The following is a 21,623-nucleotide window of genomic DNA, read 5'->3' on the forward strand; positions in this document are numbered from 1 at the left end:
TATAACAGACACGGCAACTTGAAAAAAGTCAGGATGAAGGAACTAGTTGACTCCTGAGATATGGTGGCATTCTGGAGACTCATAACCAGTACTTGCCTGGGATCTTTCTGAATGCTGTCTATTGATGGGGATCTCGTGGTGCCGTCATCAGCTGGTGCTATGTGCTGAAGCCTGTTATAATTGCACTCTTGCACTCGGTATTGTATTGGCCTGTAGGGCTCCGCATAGGTAGCTGTTGTGTTCAGAGCATAATTATTTCTTTGGTATGTAAGGGTACTTCGTTGGCTGGACGTCCTTTGCAGATTTCCAACACCTACTAGAAAGTCAGCATTTTAAAAAAGATTAGTATGTTCTCCACAAAGTGATACTTTTCAAAGTCAAAATATTTTTAGTTTTAAGAAGGGTTACGTTTTTAACAATTATATAAATTGCTTAATTTTAGGTATTACCAATCTAGCTCATTAGTGCTAACAAAGGCACTGAAGTTTTTAACATAACACAAACAATATTTATGTCAATTTTATTAGCAGGAAAAAGCAAAAATGAAACTATAAATCTGCTTACACAGTAGGTCTTAATGTTTAAGATTTAGTAACAAAACTGAAAGTGAAATAAAGGAAAATAATTAAACTAATCTTAGAAATAGATAACAAAATTTCATAACTACATTTTAGCAATAAAAGACACGTAAGATATTCAAACTTATAGATAACTGAAACCGTCAAACTTTGGACACCTAGTGAACACAGGTTACGTATTTTGATACATATTTTATTTATAGACTTGTGTATTTTGATAACATTGGAAAATATACTTCACAGGAAAGAAGACTGATATATCAACTTCTTCTAAAGCTACTCCCTAAAATGATTGTGTGATGCTATGTATAAAGTATTGTACATTGTATTTAACCTTTCTTTCCAAATTATTGCAGTAGGTATCTCTCCAATGATTGTGTTCATATTCTTCCTGCAATTAACATATTTTAACACTATTTACTTCTTAATCCTAATAAAGAAATTCTTCAATTTACAGAACATAATGAGTGAAACATTTCTTCACTAACATCTATTAAAAATTGGTACATTTTATCAGGAGAAAAATACCACAGTGGACCAAACTGTCAGTTTTTGGCAAAGAACCAATTCAAATTCAGTCTTCTCCCTCATGGTGTTCTGTGAGGTATGGCTCCTAGAGCTGTGTCTTTAGGGAATTATCATTGCTACCTGGAATTCATTTATGGGCACGTTAATAAATCTGTACTAACTTTTTTTTTTTTTTTAAAGCGGCCTCTTGGGACTTTATAAGCCACACCCGTAGCACAATCTGGCAGCTCACGTGGCCACAGGTTCTAGCTTCTGCTCTATCAGCCGCTACGGTGTGACACAAATGTGAGTCTGGGGGTGCAAGGGTGTGATGCACTAGCTGCTTATTTTTCTTATTTTAAAAATTATTATTATTATTTTTTGGTCACACCACGTGGTATGTGGGATCTTAGTTCCCCAACCATGGCTCGAACCTGGGCCCCCTGCAGTGGAAGCACGGAGTTCTAACCACTGGACCCCTGGTGAATTCCTGTTCCCTATTTTTATAACTGCCATCATTGCATTCTGTCCCAGATTGAGTCTATCATAAGGAATATTTATTTCACATTCTATCACTTAAGAATTCAGAAGAGATTCAGTAACGAAAAAAGAGTAATACCACATACACTTGGGCTACATACATGCTAAATCAAAGATAAGCCAATAGCTCACGTAGAGATTTTCTCTAAATACGTGTTCTAGGAAACAAAAATTACAAAGAAATATTCCAAAAAAGGCTTTCCTTTCTATATCTGATATGCTTCTAACCTGAGGAGTCGGATTTATAGCTCAACAAACTTATTTGTGAATTAAAATATAATCACTGTGTTCACTGATCAGATTGAACTAAGGTAAAAATATATCACTTATAAGTAGGTACTAAATGAACTTCTGTTTTACTGTTTATTGATTTGCTTTCACGGCTGCTTATCTGACAACCAAATGGGCGATATGAATTCACTCTAACAGGAAATCCATCTCAATAAAATCCTCTACTCTTGGGCTGGTGAAATTGGGAAAGCAGCTGAACAGAGCTGATGCCCACCCGAACCTGTGCGGTACAGTGCTGTCTGCGATCCTTGGAGCTCCACAGTTCCGTGGTTTGGGCTGCGGTAAACTGGGCTGTAATAGGTCCTCCCCTCATAGATAGGAGTGATGTGCAAGTCGGGAGACACAGTTGAACGAAGGTCTTGTCCAAGCTGGCTGTGCTGACTAGCATAGGAACTCCGTAAGCCTACAGGCAGGAAAATTACATCATTAAAAAACTTGAAAGCTGTGGTGAGGTTAAAAGTATAACTCCTAAACAACAGGACCAAATGCTGAGTCTAAACACCAAACCTAGTGAGTTTTACAAAAGAGGGATAACAGATATGAATGGGATACCATATACATTCTAAAAATAAAACTTTCTCCTCTGGCAGCAGGATAAAAGTAAATTTTCTAAAAAAATATAAGAAATTATTAAATGGTTTGATACTCTGAAATTCATCCCCCAACTGTAAGCTATTTTATGATGGTGACCAAAAAGAGAGCGCCGTCATGTCCCACACCTCTTTAAATCCCAACACTTAAGACAACACCTACATAATAGCGCTTAGAAATAGGCTGATGTTCAAGAACTGTTCTGAACTTTGTCTCAATTCATTCATCCAAGATTTTTATAGAAAAAGGTGAAATTTTATGTTACAAAGTTTAAAATATCATCAGCGAACTAATAAGATTTATAAAGTATTCTTTTATTATTTGTTATCACAATTAAAAAAACAAAACAAGTGTTTTTCTAGGAATCCAAATACCAGATTCTTGTTTACCTTCTTTCTAGTGTAAAGGAAAAGTACAAAGTTAGTGTATTAAGTCATTTCAAATACTCTCATTCAAATTATTAATAATTACTGCAAATTTCAAACCCAAACATGTTATTTTCTTTAAAAAAGTGAATTAGTATATTCTACATTATGATGCTCAGAAATCTGTGAGGTGTCATCATTCATTAGTAAGTAAAATTTGTCACTTGGTAAGAATACCAACTAAGGTTACATTCTAAATACGAGCAAGAAAAAGCACAAACATATCTGAGGTCAGTCAGCATATATTCGCTTTTAAAAAGACTGCAAATAATCAACGCAGTAACTAATTACCAAAAGACACGCTTGCTCACATCTTGTTAGCTCAGTTAATCATATGACAACTAAAAGTGAATGGGCCTGAATGTGAGTGATAATTACATGTTGCTTAGTGAGGAGTGGCAAGAAAGTTAATACATTAAAGCTGCTAATATGAATGATTATTACCAACCCCGGACAGCAACGTGACATGGGAAGAAATTAAATGAACAAATGTGGGTTTTGGCTACTGGCTCCTCACTTGCTAAAATGAAGATCACAGGTTTATACAATCTTATAATTGGGAGCTCATTCAGCCAAATCTTCCCATTTTAAAATTGAGGAAACGGAGCCCCAAAGGAAATGTAGTTCATCCCCTTCAGAGAGCTACTTCCTGGTGGGGCTGAGAGGAAGCCCCCTCCATGATCTGTCATTGCACTGGACAAAGCTTTTTCTCAAGGATCAATGAGACATGGTGTGAGAAACCTTGAACTGGACAGAGCCCTCCACAGACATAAGGTTAAGGAGGGAGGTTAGCTCACCAGGGGTTCATGGAAGCCCATGTAACTCTAAAGACCATATTATGATTGCTGTTGTAAAGTTCTCATCTGAGGATTTCAGCTTTTTATTCACTGGCAGATTTCTCATTCTTAGCACAGTATAAACTCCATTTCTTTATAGAGCCCAAGAGTATCTTGAACAAAAGTTGCAGGCATTGATTTTGTTAATGGTGACGTAAAGTGGGCAGGAAAATGCACCTAGTTCTTGGAAATATTATCAGTATGAGGCATTATTTTAATATTCAGTAGAGCCCTTGATTTACTGTGAGACTCTGAAGATCGCAAACACTTGGGTGGAGGCAAGCTGAGTCCTGGATGCTCCTAAAGTTGGCTAAGCCGCCTTGGCTCACCACCACAGTGATGTGAAAAGAGACCAAAGCATTCTGCCCCGTTCAGAATGTGATATTCTCACTGTGCCAGGATCTAGCTGGAGTCTTCACTGGAATCCATATAATATGAAAACTTTCATAAACATTTACTATGATTTCACAAGAAAGGTAACCAAATGAGCTTGTTACCACTTACAACTATAAAAAGTATCCAATAAACAGCCCCCTGTTACAGGATTATTAGTGAGATGAAATGACTGTACGTGATAGACTATAACGGGAAATAAAAACTTAAGAATTATAGTGAAATAGCAATTTCTCGATATTAGAAATCTTTGTGAATAACATTATGATGGTAAATATTTTTGTTTACCTACTCATGCATTAAAACAAAACACAACTACTGTAGATTAACATATAAAAAATTACAAAATTACACAGCCCCTATAGATTAAGTAAAATGATTGTGCAGAAAGGCTATTATAACTTAATATCTTTTAAACTGGAAGACAAGTGATATGTTGCAATTCCACAAATACATACTAGTTTACCTACTTCAATGATATATTCCTTGTGATTTAAAACCTTTATATTTTAAGTTAGTGAAAACAAACATAAATTTATCTTCCAAATATGAATTCTTCTTATTCTCAAAACTTGTCTTGATATGCTATGATTATACAGAAATGAATATTTTCAGGCAGACATATTTTTCTGTTGTAGGAAGTAATTTATATACATCATTTAAATTATGATCACCAAAATCCAAGTGTCTGAATCGATTATAAAATATTGCTTTAGGCTTATCAATTAGCAGGTTATTAAGACTTTGAAATCAGAAGCATAGTAAATATAATGACAAGCACATCACTTTCTAAAATAAGAAAAAAAAAGAGAGGAATTTACAAATTAGGATCCACATTCAGACTAATTGGGCAGGTAGCTAGATGATGGAAACCAAAGCATCCCTAGAACATTTTAAGAAACCCTTTACTTCTTTAGAAGACTGTCATATTCTAGGAAAAAAAAAAATCCATAATAGGCTACGTATAATTTTTTCCCCCTGAAACATAAAGTCTAACTTCACCTGCACTGTCAGAGAAGCAGGTTTTTTAAACCAAAGGAGATCAGCGCTCCAGGGTTAAACATGGAGACAGTACTTTATGTGCTCACTTTCTTTCCTGGGCTTCCTCTTCACTCTACTGCAAACATAGATTTCTGCACAGCCGTTGTTCACATACACGGGGCGGGGCTGGGGCACAGAAATCCTCAGAACTATTCATCTCTTAAGGTTTCCTTCAGAGGCAGAATGTCGTAAATGATTCCACCTCACTCTGCTGCATACTTTTCAGAGGCATGCCAGAAAATATCTAAGCCAAGGACACCCCTCTAACGGCTGAATGAAAAAGAGGCAGTTTCTCCACTAGGAATTTCCTTGAGCTCAGAATCAAGTTCAATATTAATTCTTTGTGCAAGATTCTTCAATCAGAAAATTTCAAAAAGGCTTTACCTTTCCCAGAAGCCATACGGAAAGGATATTAATCTTACTTCACAAAATATTAAAAACTTCTGTAAATAAGAAATACCAAAAACAAAGTCAAAAGACAAATTACAAAATGAGAAAAATACCTGAGAAGTATATTACAAGGGGTTAATTTATTTCAAGTACAATAAGCGTTTACAAATTAAAAAAATAGACGACCTGGACTCACGGTTTGCAGAAAAGCAATAAAATGGCTGATAAACATATGAAATCATCAACCTCAGTCATTACTCAACACAGGCCACTTGAAACAATGAGGTACAGCTTTTTAACTGCCAGACTGGCAAAGATGAAACTCTTTGACATCATGCAGTGCTAGTGAAGGTGTAGGGAACATGCGCTCAAACTACTGGTATAAATAGAAATCTATAAAACCTTCCTGGGGGCAATTTGACAGTATTTCATTAAGAAAATATACACACATATTTTGATCCAGCAATTCTACTTCAAGAAATGGATCCCATAGTTATCTTAGTAGCTATGTGCAAATATGCAGGAGGAATAATATGTATTGCATCATTGTCTCTAACAGCTAAAAATGAGAAAACCTAAATGTCCATTAATAGCAAAGTGATTAAATTATAATACATCTATAAAATAGGGTCCTAGGCATCCCTTGAGAGAATGAAGTAGAACTCTGACATATTAAAAAATGAACAAGGTATAGAAGATATATATAATAGAATTCCAACAGCATTAAAAATAAAAAAGAAACACAATGTGTGCACATTTGTATGTAATGTATATACTCATATATGTAATCAAACATTCTGGAAGATACATAAACTGGTGAGTGGGACTGGGTGAGGGTAAAGAGAAGGCTGAGACTTTCACTTCTCAATTCATTTTTCCCTGCATAGTTTGAATTCTTTTTACCATTATGTACATGTTACTTTTAAAATATAATTTAGAACACTAGCTAAAGATGAATTCATTTTAATCAAAAGAACAAGTCTATATATCATGTAGGGTACCTGCCGTGAAAAAACCCTGAAGGAAACAGTTGGACTACCAGTGACCTGGTTGGTGTCTTTCTGATTTAATACAAGTGGCATTTGAAGGTAATTCATAAGAAATTTGTGCTTTCCCATCAGGATGCTAAAAATCAAGGCAGTAAGTGAGGAAATCCATATTCTAGTCTACACTATTAGGGCATTTCTTTAAAAAAAAAATTTTGAACAGATATTCTGATACCACCTTTTAACATATCTTAGGGTTTTGAGTATGGGTAGGCCTAGCTAGTGAAAACTATTTCACTGTGAAAAACCTCAACAAACAGTTTAGAATGCCAACCAATTCTTCTAAAAAGCAAAAAAGTACCTCTTATATCCTAATATTGTGAGGGATGGGAGAAATGTATTCATTACAAAAGAGGTCTGGTGATATAAATGTGTGTAATTCGGTGCATTAAAAATTATAGAGTCCAGGGCTTCCCTGGTGGCGCAGTGGTTGGGAGTCTGCCTGCTGACGCAGGGGACGCGGGTTCGTGCCCCGGTCTGGGAAGATCCCACGTAACGTGGAGCGGCTGGGCCCGTGAGCCATGGCCACTGAGCCTGCGCGTCCGGAACCTGTGCTCCGCAGCGGGAGGGGCCACAGTAGTGGGAGGCCCAGGTACCGCAAAAAGAAAAACAATTATAGAGCCTGAAAGACAAGTCAGCCTGAAGTCTGCAGTATAAATTTTAAGATAAAAATGTAAGCTTTTTCCAAGTTACATGCTCTGTTTCAACAACGGTTACATGGAAGACTTTCCCGCTGGGCTTTGTGTAGGGCTGTCCCCTTGTACTCACCTGTCAGGCTGTCTGGCCGAGGTGGAACCATCCTCTCATAAATGTCATACTGCTGCTGTCCAAATTGTTCCATGTCATGAACAGTCCTTTGCAGTGAAGGTCCCAGATGCTGCGGTACGGCGGTCATCCCTGAGCGTTTGGGGGATAATGACCCCACCTGGCCTTGGGATGGGGAAGCTACTCGAGTCTGTGCATCCGTCAGGGTCAGTGGGGACCCCACTCTGGTGGTCGTTTGGTACTGAGGGGTTGGTCCGTTGGGACTGGAGGTCTGCCGGGAGGTGACCGACCCAATCCGACGTACAGCTGATGGGGAGGCGGGTCTCTGTGCAGAGTACGGAGAGGCTGCCCGCTGAGCAGGTAATGTGGTGGAAGAGTATGCACTGGGGTTCAGTGGTCGGGAGTCGGTCACTGATGGAGAGCCGAATCCACTACCAAGAGAAGTTCTCAGTGACCCCCTTGAAGGAGACACGCCTGTGCTGATAATATAAGAAGGAGACTGTGCTCTAGATGGAACTGAACTAACTCTTCTCATGGCCCGATTGGCTACTGATGGCTGATGAAAGGGGGAGAAAAGAGAATGGTTTATCCAGGGTTGTGTGTCCATTGTCATTACACAAAAAAATGTACATAGCTCACTACAGAATGTGAATTCACTATTTATTTTAGGCATCTAAGTTTCTTTTCCTTTTTTTTGCTGTAGAGCTGGATCTTAATTTTTCCTTATTCTGTTTTTCTTGTTCTACTATTTTTTTTTTTTGGTGGTGGTTTAATCTCCAACTTGCCCCTTCAGAACACTAAAACCAACCAGTAAGGAGAGATCTAAAGACATTTACTATTCTTTTTTTCTTTTGTCTTTACATTATTTTACCCTCTGCCTACACATTTTCCACAACACATACCATGCTGTATTGCAAGTGTGAAGGGTCACTGGACCAGTGTACTTATTTTGTACCCTGCGAGTCAAAGTTTGGCTAAGTTAACCCATTTGTGTAAAACAAAAACAAAACAAACAAAACAAAACTTTTCCAATATGTTAATCTAGGTAAAGCTAGAGCAGTATCTATAACTGCCTTTACAACTGTCTTTATGGGTTGGCCCCATTAACAAAAGGAAGGTTCTTTCAAAGTGGAATAATTGAACGTTTGGATAGGGCCTGTGCTCTCAGCTCTCCTCTGTGAGTGCTGCATTAGTGCGTTAGCCAAATCTATCTTTTCTTTTAGCTTAAGTGTGGCTGCTAGTGATTTCAGCCATTTCTTTCTACCTCCTTTGATTTATAAGCTCTTGTCTTAAGCTGGTGGATCAAAAGAGATGCAAATACAAGTACCCACAATCTGTTCCAGCAGGAGGTATGCTCAAAATCTCTGCTGAGTTCTGGCCAGCTGCAAATGACCAGACTGGGAAATGAAGAACATCTCTGCCAGGGCTAGTCCTTCTATGAATCCATAGACTTTTGCAAACACTGAGTCTCAGATTCCTTTCTTGATGCAGGACAACAATGAAGAAGAATGGTGGCTGGACTGAGGCAGTGGGTTATAAGCTCAGGACCAAGCTTTTTCTGTATCTCCTTAGTGACTACTAGAGTACAGTTGTCATCAACCCCCTTTCACTTTTAGTTGGGGCAATAAAGGAAGAAAAGGGATGAGTCACAGACTTTGTATACTCTTAGATGCCATAAGAAGAAACATGTTTTGTCTCCACGTGTCATAAGCAGTTGGCTGGCTGAAACACCTGCTCTGAGACCACTTGGGTGCTCAAACTCAACAATTCTGGGAAGGCAATAGCCATGGAAAGGAGAAGATCTGGGGAGGGAAGGTGACTGAAAATAAAAAATAAGGCAAGAAAGAGGGAGTTTAAAAATTAGTAGGCAGGAGAACACACAGTGTGCCTCAGGCTTTCACAACATCATGCCGGCCTCTGCCAACGCAGGCTCGCCCTGCATTCCAATTATAACTACCGTACCTCTCCATCCCCCCGTGTGAGTGAGTGAGAGCCCCCTAATCAGCCGCTGCTTTAACCCCGTCCAGTCTGGGCGGGAACAGAAGCCTGAGGGTGACCTACATGCAGAGATGGGACCAAAACCAAAGCTGAAACCCAGGAGCTGTGCAAACAAAGAGGAGAAAGGGAAATTTCTCTGTGCAGCCTCAGGAGCAGTGGATAAAATCCCCACAATCAACTTGAGGTATCCTGCATATGTGGAATACCTCAATAGACAATGCGTCAACCCAAAATTGAGGCGGTGGACTTTGGGTGCAACTGTAGACTTGGGGTTTGCTGTCTGCGACTGACTTGTTTCTGATTTTTATGTTTATCTTAGTATAGTTTTTAGTGCTTGTTATCATTCGTGGATTTGCTTATTGGTTTGGTTGCTCTCTTCATGTTTTTCAAATTGCTTTCTTATTTTTTTAATTTGAATTATTTTCTATTATTTTATTAATTATTATTTTTCTTTCTTTTTTTCTCCCTTTTCTTCTGAGCCATGTGGCTGACAGGGTCTTGGTGCTCCGGCCTGGTGTCAGGCCTGAGCCTCTGAGGTGGGAGAGCAAAGTTCAGGACACTGGACCACCAGAGACCTCCTGGCCCCACATAATATCAATTGGCAACAGCTCTCCCTGAGATCACAGTCTCAATGCTAAGACCCAGCTCCACCCAACGGAGAGCAAGCTCCAGCGCTGGATGCCCCATGCCAAACAACTAGCAAGACAGGAACACAACCCCACCCATTAGCAGAGAGGCTTCATAAAATCATACTAAGTTCACAGACACCCCAAAACACACCACTGGATGTGGCCTGCCCACCAGAAAGACAAGATCCAGCCCCACCCTCCAGAACACAGGCACCAGTCCCCTCCATCAGGAAGCCTACACAAGCCACTGAACCAACCTCAACTACTGGGGGCAGACTCCAAAAACAACAAGAACTACGAACCTGCAGCCAGCGAAAAGGTAACCCCAAACACAGTAAGTTAAGCAAAATGAGAAGACAGAGAAATATGCAGGAGATAAATGAGTAAGGTAAAAACCAAACAGACAAAATAAATGAAGAGAAAATAGGCAGTCTACCTGAAAAAGAATTCAGAGTAATGATAGTAAAGATGATCCAAAATTGTGGAAATAGAATGGAGAAAACACAAGAAATGTTTAACAAGGACCTAGAAGAACTAAAGAGCAAATAAACAATGATGAACAACACAATAAATGAAATTAAAAATTCTCTAGAAGGAATTGATAGCAGAATAACTGAGGCAAAAGAACAGATAAGTGACCTGGAAGATAAAATAGTGGAAATAACTGCTGCAGAGCAGAATAAAGAAAAAAGAATTGAGGACAGTCTCAGAGATCTCTGGGACAATAATGAACACATCAACATTCTAATTATATGGGTCTCAGAAGAAGAAGAGAAAAAGAAAGGGCCTGAGAAAATATTTGAAGAGCTTATAGTTGTAAACTTCCCTAACATGGGAAAGGAAACAGGCAATCAAGTCCAGGAAGCGCAGGGAGTGCCACAAAAGACAAATCCAAGGAGAAACACACCGAGACACATAATAATCAAACTATCAAAAATTAAATGCAAAGAAAAGATATTAAAAGCAGCAGGGGAAAAGCAACAAATAACATACAAAGGAATCCCCGTAAGATTAACAGCTGATCTTTCAGTAGAAACTCTGCAAGCCAGAAGGGAGTGGCAGGACATATTTAAAGGGATGAAAGGGAAAAACCTACAACCAAGATTACTCTACCCAGCAACGAACTCATTCAGATTTGACAGAGAAATGAAAACCTTTACAGACAAACAAAAGCTAAGAGAATTCAGCACCACCAAACCAGCTTTACAACAAATGCTAAAGGAGCTTCTCTAGACAGGAGACATAAGAGAAGGAAAAGACCTACAATAGCAAACCCAAAACAATTTAAAAATGGTAATGGAAACATACATATGATAATTACCTTAAATGTAAATGGATTAAATGCTCCAAACAAAAGACACAGACTGGCTGAATGGATACAAAAACAAGACCCATATATTTGTTGTCTACAAGACACCCACTTCAGACCTAGGGACTCATACAGAATGAAAGTGAGGGGATGGAAAAAGATATTCCATGCAAATGGAAATCAAAAGAAAGCTGGAGTAGCAATTCTCATATCAGACAAAATAGACTTTAAAATAAAGATTATTACAAGAGACAAAGAAGGACACTACATAATGATCAAGGGATCAATCCAAGAAGAAGATATAACAATTGTAAATATTTATGCACCCAACATAGGAGAACCTCAATATATAAAGCAAATGCTAACAGCCATAAAAGGGGAAATTGACAGGAACACATTCATAGTAGGGGACTTTAACACCCCACTTTCACCAATGGACAGAACATCCAAAATGAAATTAAATAAGGAAACACAAGCTTTAAATGACACATTAAACAAGATGGACTTAATTGATACTTATAGGACATTCCGTCCAAAAACAATAGAATACGCTTTCTTCTCAAGTGATCATGGAACATTCTCCAGGATAGATCATATCTCGGGTCACACATCAAGCCTTGGTAAATTTAAGAAAATTGAAACCATATTAAGTATCTTTTCTGACCACAATGCTATGAGACTAGATATCAATCACAGGAAAAAAACTGTAAAAAATACAGACACATGGAGGCTAAACACTATGCTATTAAATAACCAAGAGATCACTAAAGAAATCAAAGAGGAAATCAAAAGATATCTAGAGACAAATGACAATGAAAACACGACAACCCAAAACCTATGGGATGAAGCAAATGCATTTCTAAGAGGGAAGTTTATAGCAATACAATCCTACCTCAAGAAACAAGAAAAATCTCAAATAAACAGCTTAACCTTACACCTAAAGCAATTAGAGAAAGAAGAAGAACAACAAAAAAAAACCCAAAGTTAGCAGAATGAAAGAAATCATAAAGATCAGATCAAAAATAAATGAAAAAGAAATGAAGGACACAATAGCAAAGATCAATAAAACTAAAAGCGGGTTCTTTGAAAAGATAAACAAAATTGATAAACCATTAGCCAGACTCATCAAGAAAAAAAGGGAGAAGTCTCAACTCAACGGAATTAGAAATGAAAAAGGAGAAGTAACAACTGACACTGCAGAAATACAAAGGATCATGAGAGATTACTATAAGCAACTACGTGCCAATAAAATGGACAACCTGGAAGAAATGGACAAATTCTTAGAAAAGCACAACCTTCCGAGACTGAACCAGGAAGAAATAGAAATATAAACAGACCAATCACAAGCACTGAAATTGAAACTGTGATTAAAAATCTTCCAACAAACAAAAGGCCAGGACCAGATGGCTTCACAGGTGAATGCTACCAAACATTTAGAGAAGAGCTAACACCTATCCTTCTCAAACTCTTCCAAAATAGCAGAGGGAGGAATACTCCCAAACTCATTCTACAAGGCCATCATCACCCTGATACCAAAACCAGACAAAGATGTCACAAAAAAAGAAAACTACAGACCAATATCACTGATGAACCTAGATGCAAAAATCCTCAACAAAAATACTAACAAACAGAATCCAATAGCACATTAAAAGGATCATACACCATTATCAAGTGGCGTTTATCCCAGGAATGCAAGGATTCTTCAATATATGCAAATCAATCAATGTGATACACCATATTAACAAACTGCAGGATAAAAATCACACGATAATCTCAATAGACGCTGAAAAAGCTTTTGACAAAATTCAACACCCATTTATGATAAAAACTCTCCAGAAAGTAGGCATAGAAGGAACTTACCTCAACAAATAAAGGCCATATATGACAAACCCACAGCCAACATCGTCCTCAGTGGTGAAAAACTGAAACCATTTCCTCTAAAATCAGGAACAAGACAAGGATGCCACTCTCACAAATATTATTCAACATAGTTTTGGAAGTTTTAGCCACAGCAATCAGAGAAGAAAAAGAAATCAAAGGAATCCAAATCGGAAAAGAAGAAGTAAAGCTGTCACTGTTTGCAGATGACATGATACTATACATAGAGAATCCTAAAGATGCTACCAGAAAACTGCTAGAGCTAATCAATGAATGTGGTAAAGTAGCAGGATACAAAATTAATGTACAGAAATCTCATGCATTCCTATACACCAATGATGAAAAATCTGAAAGAGAAATTAAGGAAACACTCCCATTTACCTCTGCAATGAAAAGAATAAAACGCCTAGGAATAAACCTACCTAAGGAGACAAAAGATTGCAGGCAATCGGCGGCGTTTGCGGAGGCTGGCGTTTAGGGTGTCTGTGCTAGTTGCTGCTTTCGGTGCAAAAAATGCCTGGTTTGGCGGCCACAAGCCCTGCCCCATCTGAGTCGCAGGAGAAGAAGCCTCTGCAGCCCTGCTGTGCCTGCCCAGAGACCAAGAAGGTGTGCGATGCGTGATTGAGAAAGGACAAGAGAACTGTGGACACCTAATTGAGGCCCACAAGGAATGCAAAAGTTTTCTGTATGCAGAAAACTATAAGACACTGATGAAAGAAATTAAGGATGATACAAACAGATGGAGAGATATACCATGTTCTTGGATTGGAAGAATCAACATTATGAAAATGACTATACTACCCAAGGCAATCTACAGATTCAACGTGATCCCTATCAAACTACCAATGGCATTTTTCACAGAACTATAACAAAAAATCTCACAATTTGTATGGAAACACAAAAGACCCCAAGTAGCCAAAGCACTCTTGAGAAGGAAAAATGGAGCTAGAGGAATCAGGCTCCCTGACTTCAGTCTATACTACAAAGCAACAATAACCAAGACAGAATGGTACTGGCCCCAAAACAGAAAATATAGATCAATGGAACAGGATAGAAAGCCCAGAGATAAACCCATGCACATATGGTCACCTTATCTTTGATAAAGGAGGCAAGAATATAAAATGGAGAAAAGAATTCTCTTCAATAAGTGGTGCTGGGAAAACTGGACAGCTACATGTAAAAGAATGAAATTAGCACCCTCCCTAACACCGTATACAAAAATAAACTCAAAATGGATTAAAGACCTAAATGTAAGGCCAGACATTATAAAACTCTTAGAGGAAAACATAGGCAGAACACGCTATGACATACATCACAGCAAGATCCTTTTTGACCCACCTCCTAGAGAAATGGAAATAAAAACAAAAATAAACAAATGGGACCTAATGAAACTTCACAGTTTTTGCACAGCAAAGGAAACCATAAACAAGACAAAAAGACAACCCTCAGAATGGGAGAAAATATTTGCAAATGAAGCAACTGACAAAGGATTAATCACCAAAATATATAAGCAGCTCATGCAGCTCAATATCAAAAATACAAACAACCCAATCCAGAAATGGGCAGAAGACCTAAATAGACATTTCTCCAAAGAAGATGTACAGATAGCCAACAAACACATGAAAGGATGCTCAATATCACTAATCATTAGAGAAATGCAAATCAAAACTACAATGAGGTATCACCTCACATCGGTCAGAATGGCCATCATCAAAAATCTATAAGCAATAAATGCTGGAGACAGTGTGGAGAAAAGTGAACCCTCCTGCACTGTTGGTGGGAATGTAAATTGATACAGCCACTATGGAGAACAGTATGGAAGTTCCTTAAAAAACTAAAAATAGAACTACCATACCATACCATATACCAGCAATCCCACTACTGGGCATGTACCCTGAGAAAACCATAATTCAAAAAGAGACATGTACCACAGTGTTCATTGCAGCACTATTTACAATGGCCAGGACATGGAAGCAACCTAACTGTCCACTGACAGATGAATGGATAAAGAAGATGTGGCACATATATACAAGGGAATATTACTCATCCATATAAAGAAATGAAATTGCGTTACTTGTAGTGAGATGGAGGGACCTAGAGTCTGTCATAGAGAGTGAAGTAAGTCAGAAAGAGAAAAACAAATACTGTATGCTAACACATATACATGGAATCTTAAAAAAAAGGTTCCAATGAACCTAGGGGCAGGACAGGAATAAAGACCCAGAAGTAGAGAATGGACTTGAGGACACGGTGAGGGGGAAGGGTAAGCTGGGATGAAGTGAGAGAGTAGCATTGACATATATACACTATCAAATGTAAAATAGATAGCTAATAGGGAGCAGCCACGTTGCACAGGGAGATCAACTCGGTGTTTTGTGACCACCTGGAAGGGTGAAATAGGGAGGATGGGAGGGAGATGCAAGAAGGAGGGGATATGGGGATATACGTATACATATAGCTGATTCACTTTGTTATACAGCAGAGACTAACACAACATTGTGAAGCAATTATACTCCAAAAAAGATGTTAAAAAAGAAAAAACAAAACAAAACAAAAAAATTAGTAGGCAGTTGGAAAATTAAAATCTGTACTTGGGGTTTACTAATAGTGCTAAAGATAACTTAAAAAATCCCACACATAAGCTGTTTACTATCAAAATGGGATGACACTTGGCCCAGATATCTAGAAATTGTGTTCCCCAGAATACATGCAAGTTCAGTTTTAAAGATGGTCTTGCAATCTCCAGGAACAAAATTAACTTACTGTAAGTTAAAAAATAAATAAATTAATTAAAAAGGTCTCATGGCCACTCTTAGGGGCAAAATAGACAATCTGTGTAATTAATTATTATTCGTAAGTGTGACTTCAGACCTGCCAACATAGAAATTCACCTAAGCAGATGAACTCCTGTAAGCATTTAGTCCAAAGTTTCCCAGAGTGTTTCATCAGAGCATCCCTAACAGCAGAGGAGTAAATGCACCATCTGAGGAATGGAGCTGGTGGAGAGGGGTCTGCAGCTGGAAGTAGTTTGCTATGGGCACAAGATTTCCTGTCTTACCTTAAAATTCATGCACCATATTTGTGTTTGTTTTAATACAGAAATGTTTCTTTTCTTTTTTCTTTTTTTTTTTTTTGTGGTACGCGGGCCTCTCACTGTTGTGGCCTCTCCCGTTGCGTACCATAGGCTCTGGACGCGCAGGCCCAGCGGCCATGGCTCACGGGCCTAGCTGCTCCGTGGCATGTGGGATCCTCCCGGACCAGGGCACGAACCCGTGTTCCCTGCATGAGCAGGCGGACTCTCAACCACTGCGCCACCAGGGAAGCCCCAGAAATGTCTCTTAATACTTAAAAGTTTCCCTTAAATTGCTGAGCCAAAGTCGTTTTGTGTTTCTCCTTTGGCATTGCGAATGTTGGTCCACTGCTGTGTGTACCTTCAGGGCTTCCTGTATCACGTTAAGAGAAGCTTAGGGTTCGCCTGACTTCTTTGATCATCTTGCCATTTTTCAGCTCCAGAGGAATCACGGGGGTACTTGGACAGAGAGATCCTCACTAGTTATTGCCACTCGGGACTCCTATTACTTTTATTAATTCTGGCATATGCTGGTGGACTGAGGTGAATAAAGTGGCAGTGAGTGAGGAGTTAAAGAGGTTTTATAAATACATATGCATTATTATTTTTGACTATCAAGTAAGAAAACCTTAACAGAATAGTTATGCTTCTATATAGTAGCTCCCTGTAGGCAGGAATAACTATATTCTAGCAAAGCAAAAGAATACGTTTTCAGAGAACAATTCCAATGATGAAGGCAAAAACTTTGGTTAGAGTGGGCCAGGCCCATTTTGTGCAGGTGTGGGAATAGTGCTTTGCCCTCTAGAACTCTTTACAGCATATTTTAGCTTTAGTATTTTTAGGAACTCATAACCCCTCAGGGACTAGAATATTCCACCCAATCCTCTCACACTCTCCGTGGACTATTCCCCTCATGCCAAACTTGCTGCTTACAGAAAAATTACTCTCCAATGTCTAGAATTTATCAGAATTCATTAATAGGAACTAATGCAGTTTTAGATTTCAAGCGTAAAATTTCATTAACATCATGGACTCATAGTGTAAAATGAGTCCAGTTTTAAAAAAAGGATCGAGATGTATTTGGCTTACCTGAACCAGTGTTTGTCCTTCAGCTCTTGAATTCCTCACCAGGTGGTTATTAGTTGATCCTATGAATGAATGTTGTGGCCTATTATCTGCCTTACTCAAGTTCTGGCTGTTGTGGAAACTCCCTGCTTCCTGGTATCCACTGTCGGAATAAGAATTCATTTGTGTTGAACTTCTTGAGTTACCCAATGATCCTGAAGGAATGAAACCAGCAGAATATATCTTCATTTTACACTTCTGATGCTCATTTTCAAAATGGAAATATTAAAAGCAAATCTAATACTTAAAAGATAATACAACAGACCCTCACTTTCATGGAGAGACGTCTGTTCTGGTGAGTAGAGGGTTCCTTGCTCTGGCTCTGTCCTGATGAGATAGTTATTGGGATGGACAGCGTCCGAAGCTCTAGGTTTGTTTACACCAGTATTTGGCACATCTGGAAGAAGATAAGTTTAATCAGCTAAACTCAACGAAAATAATACATAAAAACTTGCTAAAAAAAGGGTTCAGGTACTTGTCAGTAATATCTTATAATCTTAATACAAGACTATTAACTCAAGACTTCATACAAGTTAATATAAGACTATTTTCACCTTAAACTGCACAGTCATTTTGACTCTTTTCTATATGAAAGTGTTCCATATACTCAGTTTATTAATATATTTTGCTAAATTTCATGAATGTTTCTCATCCTGATTACCAGCCACAAATTAACTTACATACTAGATTAAATTAAAATCTGAAAACTGACCTTGTTACCCCTTGGAAAACTCACCTCTCAGGGTGACTTCCTCCAAGAGGATTAACAGATGGAGTGAGAAGGGTGACTATGTAAAAAAAGATCCTCCATATCTCAAACTATTGAAACGAAAACTTGCATGATATTCACATTATTGAGCTTGGTGATGAAACCTCTGAAGGTAGGGCTAGCTTTTTATGTCACATTTCATATCATCTAAAATCAAAGGAACTCTGTGCAGTTTTCAGAATTGCCAACAATGGAAATTTAAATTTCTTATCCATTTGCTTATTTTATTCTTATAGTCTTTACAAAATGAATATAGACAAATCTAACCTCATTATTGTTTTCTTTACTCAAATCTGTCTCGCCCATTATCTTGTTTTATTTTCAGCTGTATCATTTTGCCATCTTGAACTTAAAAAGCAAAACAAAACAACTTATCTTCTTCCCGATTCCAACCTCTTTTTTATGCTGTAAATTTAGGTGGTGTAGCTTTTACTGCCTTTTCCCAGTTCTAATCAAATATGTTCTCTTTCCTCTAGGTTCTTCAAAATATATTTGCCCATATTCTGATTATATTCATGACAAGTCTTTCTTTCCTCAAGTTTAACCCTCATGTTGCTAACAAACATTTTTTTCAGGAATGCCACTTCACTCTCACTTTACAGATTTAAATTGAATCGGTATCACATTCTGAGTTTAACACACAATCCTAAGGATTGAAATTAGTCTTTCCTTTCTGACTTTCTTTCTTTAACTATTTATTAAGGCCCTACTATATGCCAGGCTCTAAGCATGCAGCTGAGAAAAGATACAGTGTTTGTGTGTCACCGTGCATGCACATGTTTGTGTTACTGTCGGGGGAAAGGAGCTTAGGAAAAATTCCCTAAAGGAAGTAATATCTAAGCAGTATCCACTTACCACAGGAGGCCAGTTTGCCCTTTCTTTATAGCACTTATCACCATCTCTCTCCACTAGACTATAAGCTCAAAGCAGGCAGGGACTTTTGTCTGCTTTGTTTACTGTTGTATCCTCAGTGCCTAGGATAGGTGCATAGCACTCAGTAGGTGCTCAGTAAATATTTATTGAACAAATTCTCAGTAAGAATAGCAGCTTCTCTTTATTGAGCACTGATTCATGCCTGGCATTGTGCTGTGGGCTTTACTTTATTGTGTTCAATAAGGTTTGTCTATGAAAAGCAAAGTAAAACTTTTAGGCATTGCTGATCAAGCTAGTTTGGAAAGTGAATTTGGGTTTACAGGAGAACTGGGATGCCACATTCTAAACCTTTAACTTGATGTCAGATTCAATCCAAGGTTTTGTTTCCTAGCCTCCAGAAAGATTTGCTGACATTCTTAATATAGGTTTTTGATGAACCTGTCTCTAGGTTTATCATTTGACATTACACTTCTAGGTAGCAGAACTCTGTGATAGCTCTGAATTCTTTTTTTTTTTTTTGCGGTACGCGGGCCTCTCACTGTTGTGGCCTCTCCCGTTGCGGAGCACAGGCTCCGGCCGCGCAGGCTCAGCGGCCATGGCCCACGGGCCCAGCCGCTCCGCGGCATGTGGGATCTTCCCGGACCGGGGCACGAACCCATGTCCCCTGCATCGGCAGGCAGACTCTCAACCACTGCGCCACCAGGGAAGCCCTGAATTCTTAAGTTTGGAATTTCAATACAGATTTCAGATTGTATGTGGATTCCCTGGTACACACGGAAACATGATCTAAGTCTGTATCAGGCTGCTAATAGTGAAGGGTAATCTGCTTCATTTGTAAGTCTTCTGTCTTTCCACAGTTCTAAACACTCTTACACAGCAATTCTTGAAGGAGTTTTACTAGGGACTGAGTAAAATACATAGTTTGCTAGGTTATAAGAGTTTTACAGGGAATGGAATGCCTCAGAGAAGCTAAACAAGAGAGGACCTGAGATCAGAGCTAGGTAGTAATCCACCTTTATTTCATCCAGGAACGGAACACTGGAAAATCACAAAGGAAATGGCAACAGACTATAGACATGGAAGCACCAATCTGGCAGTTTCAAGAATTGGCATAATGGAAAAGTGTGCCACTTTTAAAAAGAAAAAGACGTTTAGATAGCTCCTAGCTTCAGCTTTAGTACAAGATAAAACCTGGGATACCATTACATCAAAGCTCTTGGCTTGGAAACACTAGGTGGCATGCAGTGTCAGAATCTGAAAAATTATCACCATGGAAACCAAAACCATTAGAGTTCTGTGTATGTCTCTCTCTTTTTAACCATTAGGAGATATTATTTAAATAAGAAAAGAAAAAGAGACACGCTAAAAATCTGTACTTCAGCAATTTTGTCTCTTTATCCAATGGAACATTTTCTCACAAACCAGGTGACAAGCAATTGTGCTCATTTACACTCTTTTCTAAGAGAAGCTATTTAAAATAATCTTGATGGGATCAAGATGGCAGAGTAGGAGGATCCTGAGCTCACTTCCTCCTACGGATACACAAAACTGCAACTACGGATAGAACAACCATGTCTGAGAATGGCCTGAAGACTAGCAGAACAGATTTTCTACAACTGAGGATATAAAGAAAAGTCCACATTGAGATGGGTAGGAGGGGGAGATACACGGTCTAGTCAGAACGCACACACTTAGTGCAGCAACCCACAAACGGGAGAGATATTACAACCGTGGAGGACCCCTGAGGAGCGAGGGACCCAAGTCCCACGTCACGCTCCCCAGACCAGGGGAGCTGCACAAGGAAGACAAGCCCCCATAACGTCTGGCTTTGAAAACCAGCAAGGCTTAAGTCTGGAAGAGCCAGAGGGCTGTGGGAAACCAAGACTGCCCATAAAGAGCTCACACACAAACTCACCTGTTCCAGGTACCAGGGCAGAAGCAACAGCCTGAAAAGCATCGAGGTCATATGAGAAGGAGATTCACTGACTATTTGGGGGTATGTGCCAGACGGCAGGTATCTGGTGGAACTTCCTTTGGGAATGGAAACACTGTCAGATGCCATTATGTTTCTTTTCACTTTCCTTCCCCCTGGCTGACCTGTTGCTGGCAGCTGCCATTTCTGTTTCTCTTTTCTCAACCTAACTAACACTGTGCACCCTCCCCAGGTGTTCCCGAGGACCAGCCCTGCACAACCCACCTGCCCCAGCGGGCCCCTTTAAAGTGGTTCTCACTCTGCCCCAGCCAGTGGGTAGTCCCAGCCAGCACTGGCACCCCTCCAAAGTGGCTCTCACTCCAGGGAGCTAGCTCAGCATATCAGCATGTCTGCAACAGTTCCGGCTGGCCTTGCAGCCAGTTGAGCTGGGGACCAGCCCCACACATCAGTGTGCCTGCAGCAGTTGAGGAAAAACCTATCAGCTGGCTGGACCAAGGGGGTGAGCCCAGCCTACCAGAGTGCCTGTAGCAATAGTGGTCTAACCACAACAAGAGGGCACACACAGGGGTAGCCCTGGATATCCTGGCTCTTGTGACCAGGAGGAATTGTGATACTGTACCTCACAGGGGACTTTCT

At 39.2% G+C, this 21,623-nt stretch overlaps 1 protein-coding gene across 16 annotated transcripts in view; it reads right to left on the minus strand.

Annotated features, from left to right (window-relative positions):
• Window positions 1-21,623, minus strand: part of PKP4 (plakophilin 4) — a 251,983-nt gene that overhangs the window by 47,399 nt on the left and 182,961 nt on the right. For 10 of the 16 annotated variants that reach the window (XM_069540863.1, XM_060016747.1, XM_060016746.1 and 7 more), the window contains 5 exons: window positions 17,678-17,809; window positions 17,377-17,567; window positions 7,407-7,959; window positions 2,131-2,319; window positions 97-316 (listed from right to left, as the gene is read on the minus strand). In XM_069540863.1, the coding sequence (XP_069396964.1) occupies window positions 97-316; window positions 2,131-2,319; window positions 7,407-7,959; window positions 17,377-17,567; window positions 17,678-17,809 (1,285 nt within the window). The remainder of the gene's footprint in view (window positions 1-96; window positions 317-2,130; window positions 2,320-7,406; window positions 7,960-17,376; window positions 17,568-17,677; window positions 17,810-21,623) is intronic. The other 6 variants (XM_060016763.1, XM_069540858.1, XM_069540861.1 and 3 more) reach the window with 5 other exon arrangements.

Source organism: Delphinus delphis, chromosome 7 (genome assembly GCF_949987515.2).
Source record: "Delphinus delphis chromosome 7, mDelDel1.2, whole genome shotgun sequence".
Taxonomy (NCBI): domain Eukaryota; kingdom Metazoa; phylum Chordata; class Mammalia; order Artiodactyla; family Delphinidae; genus Delphinus; species Delphinus delphis.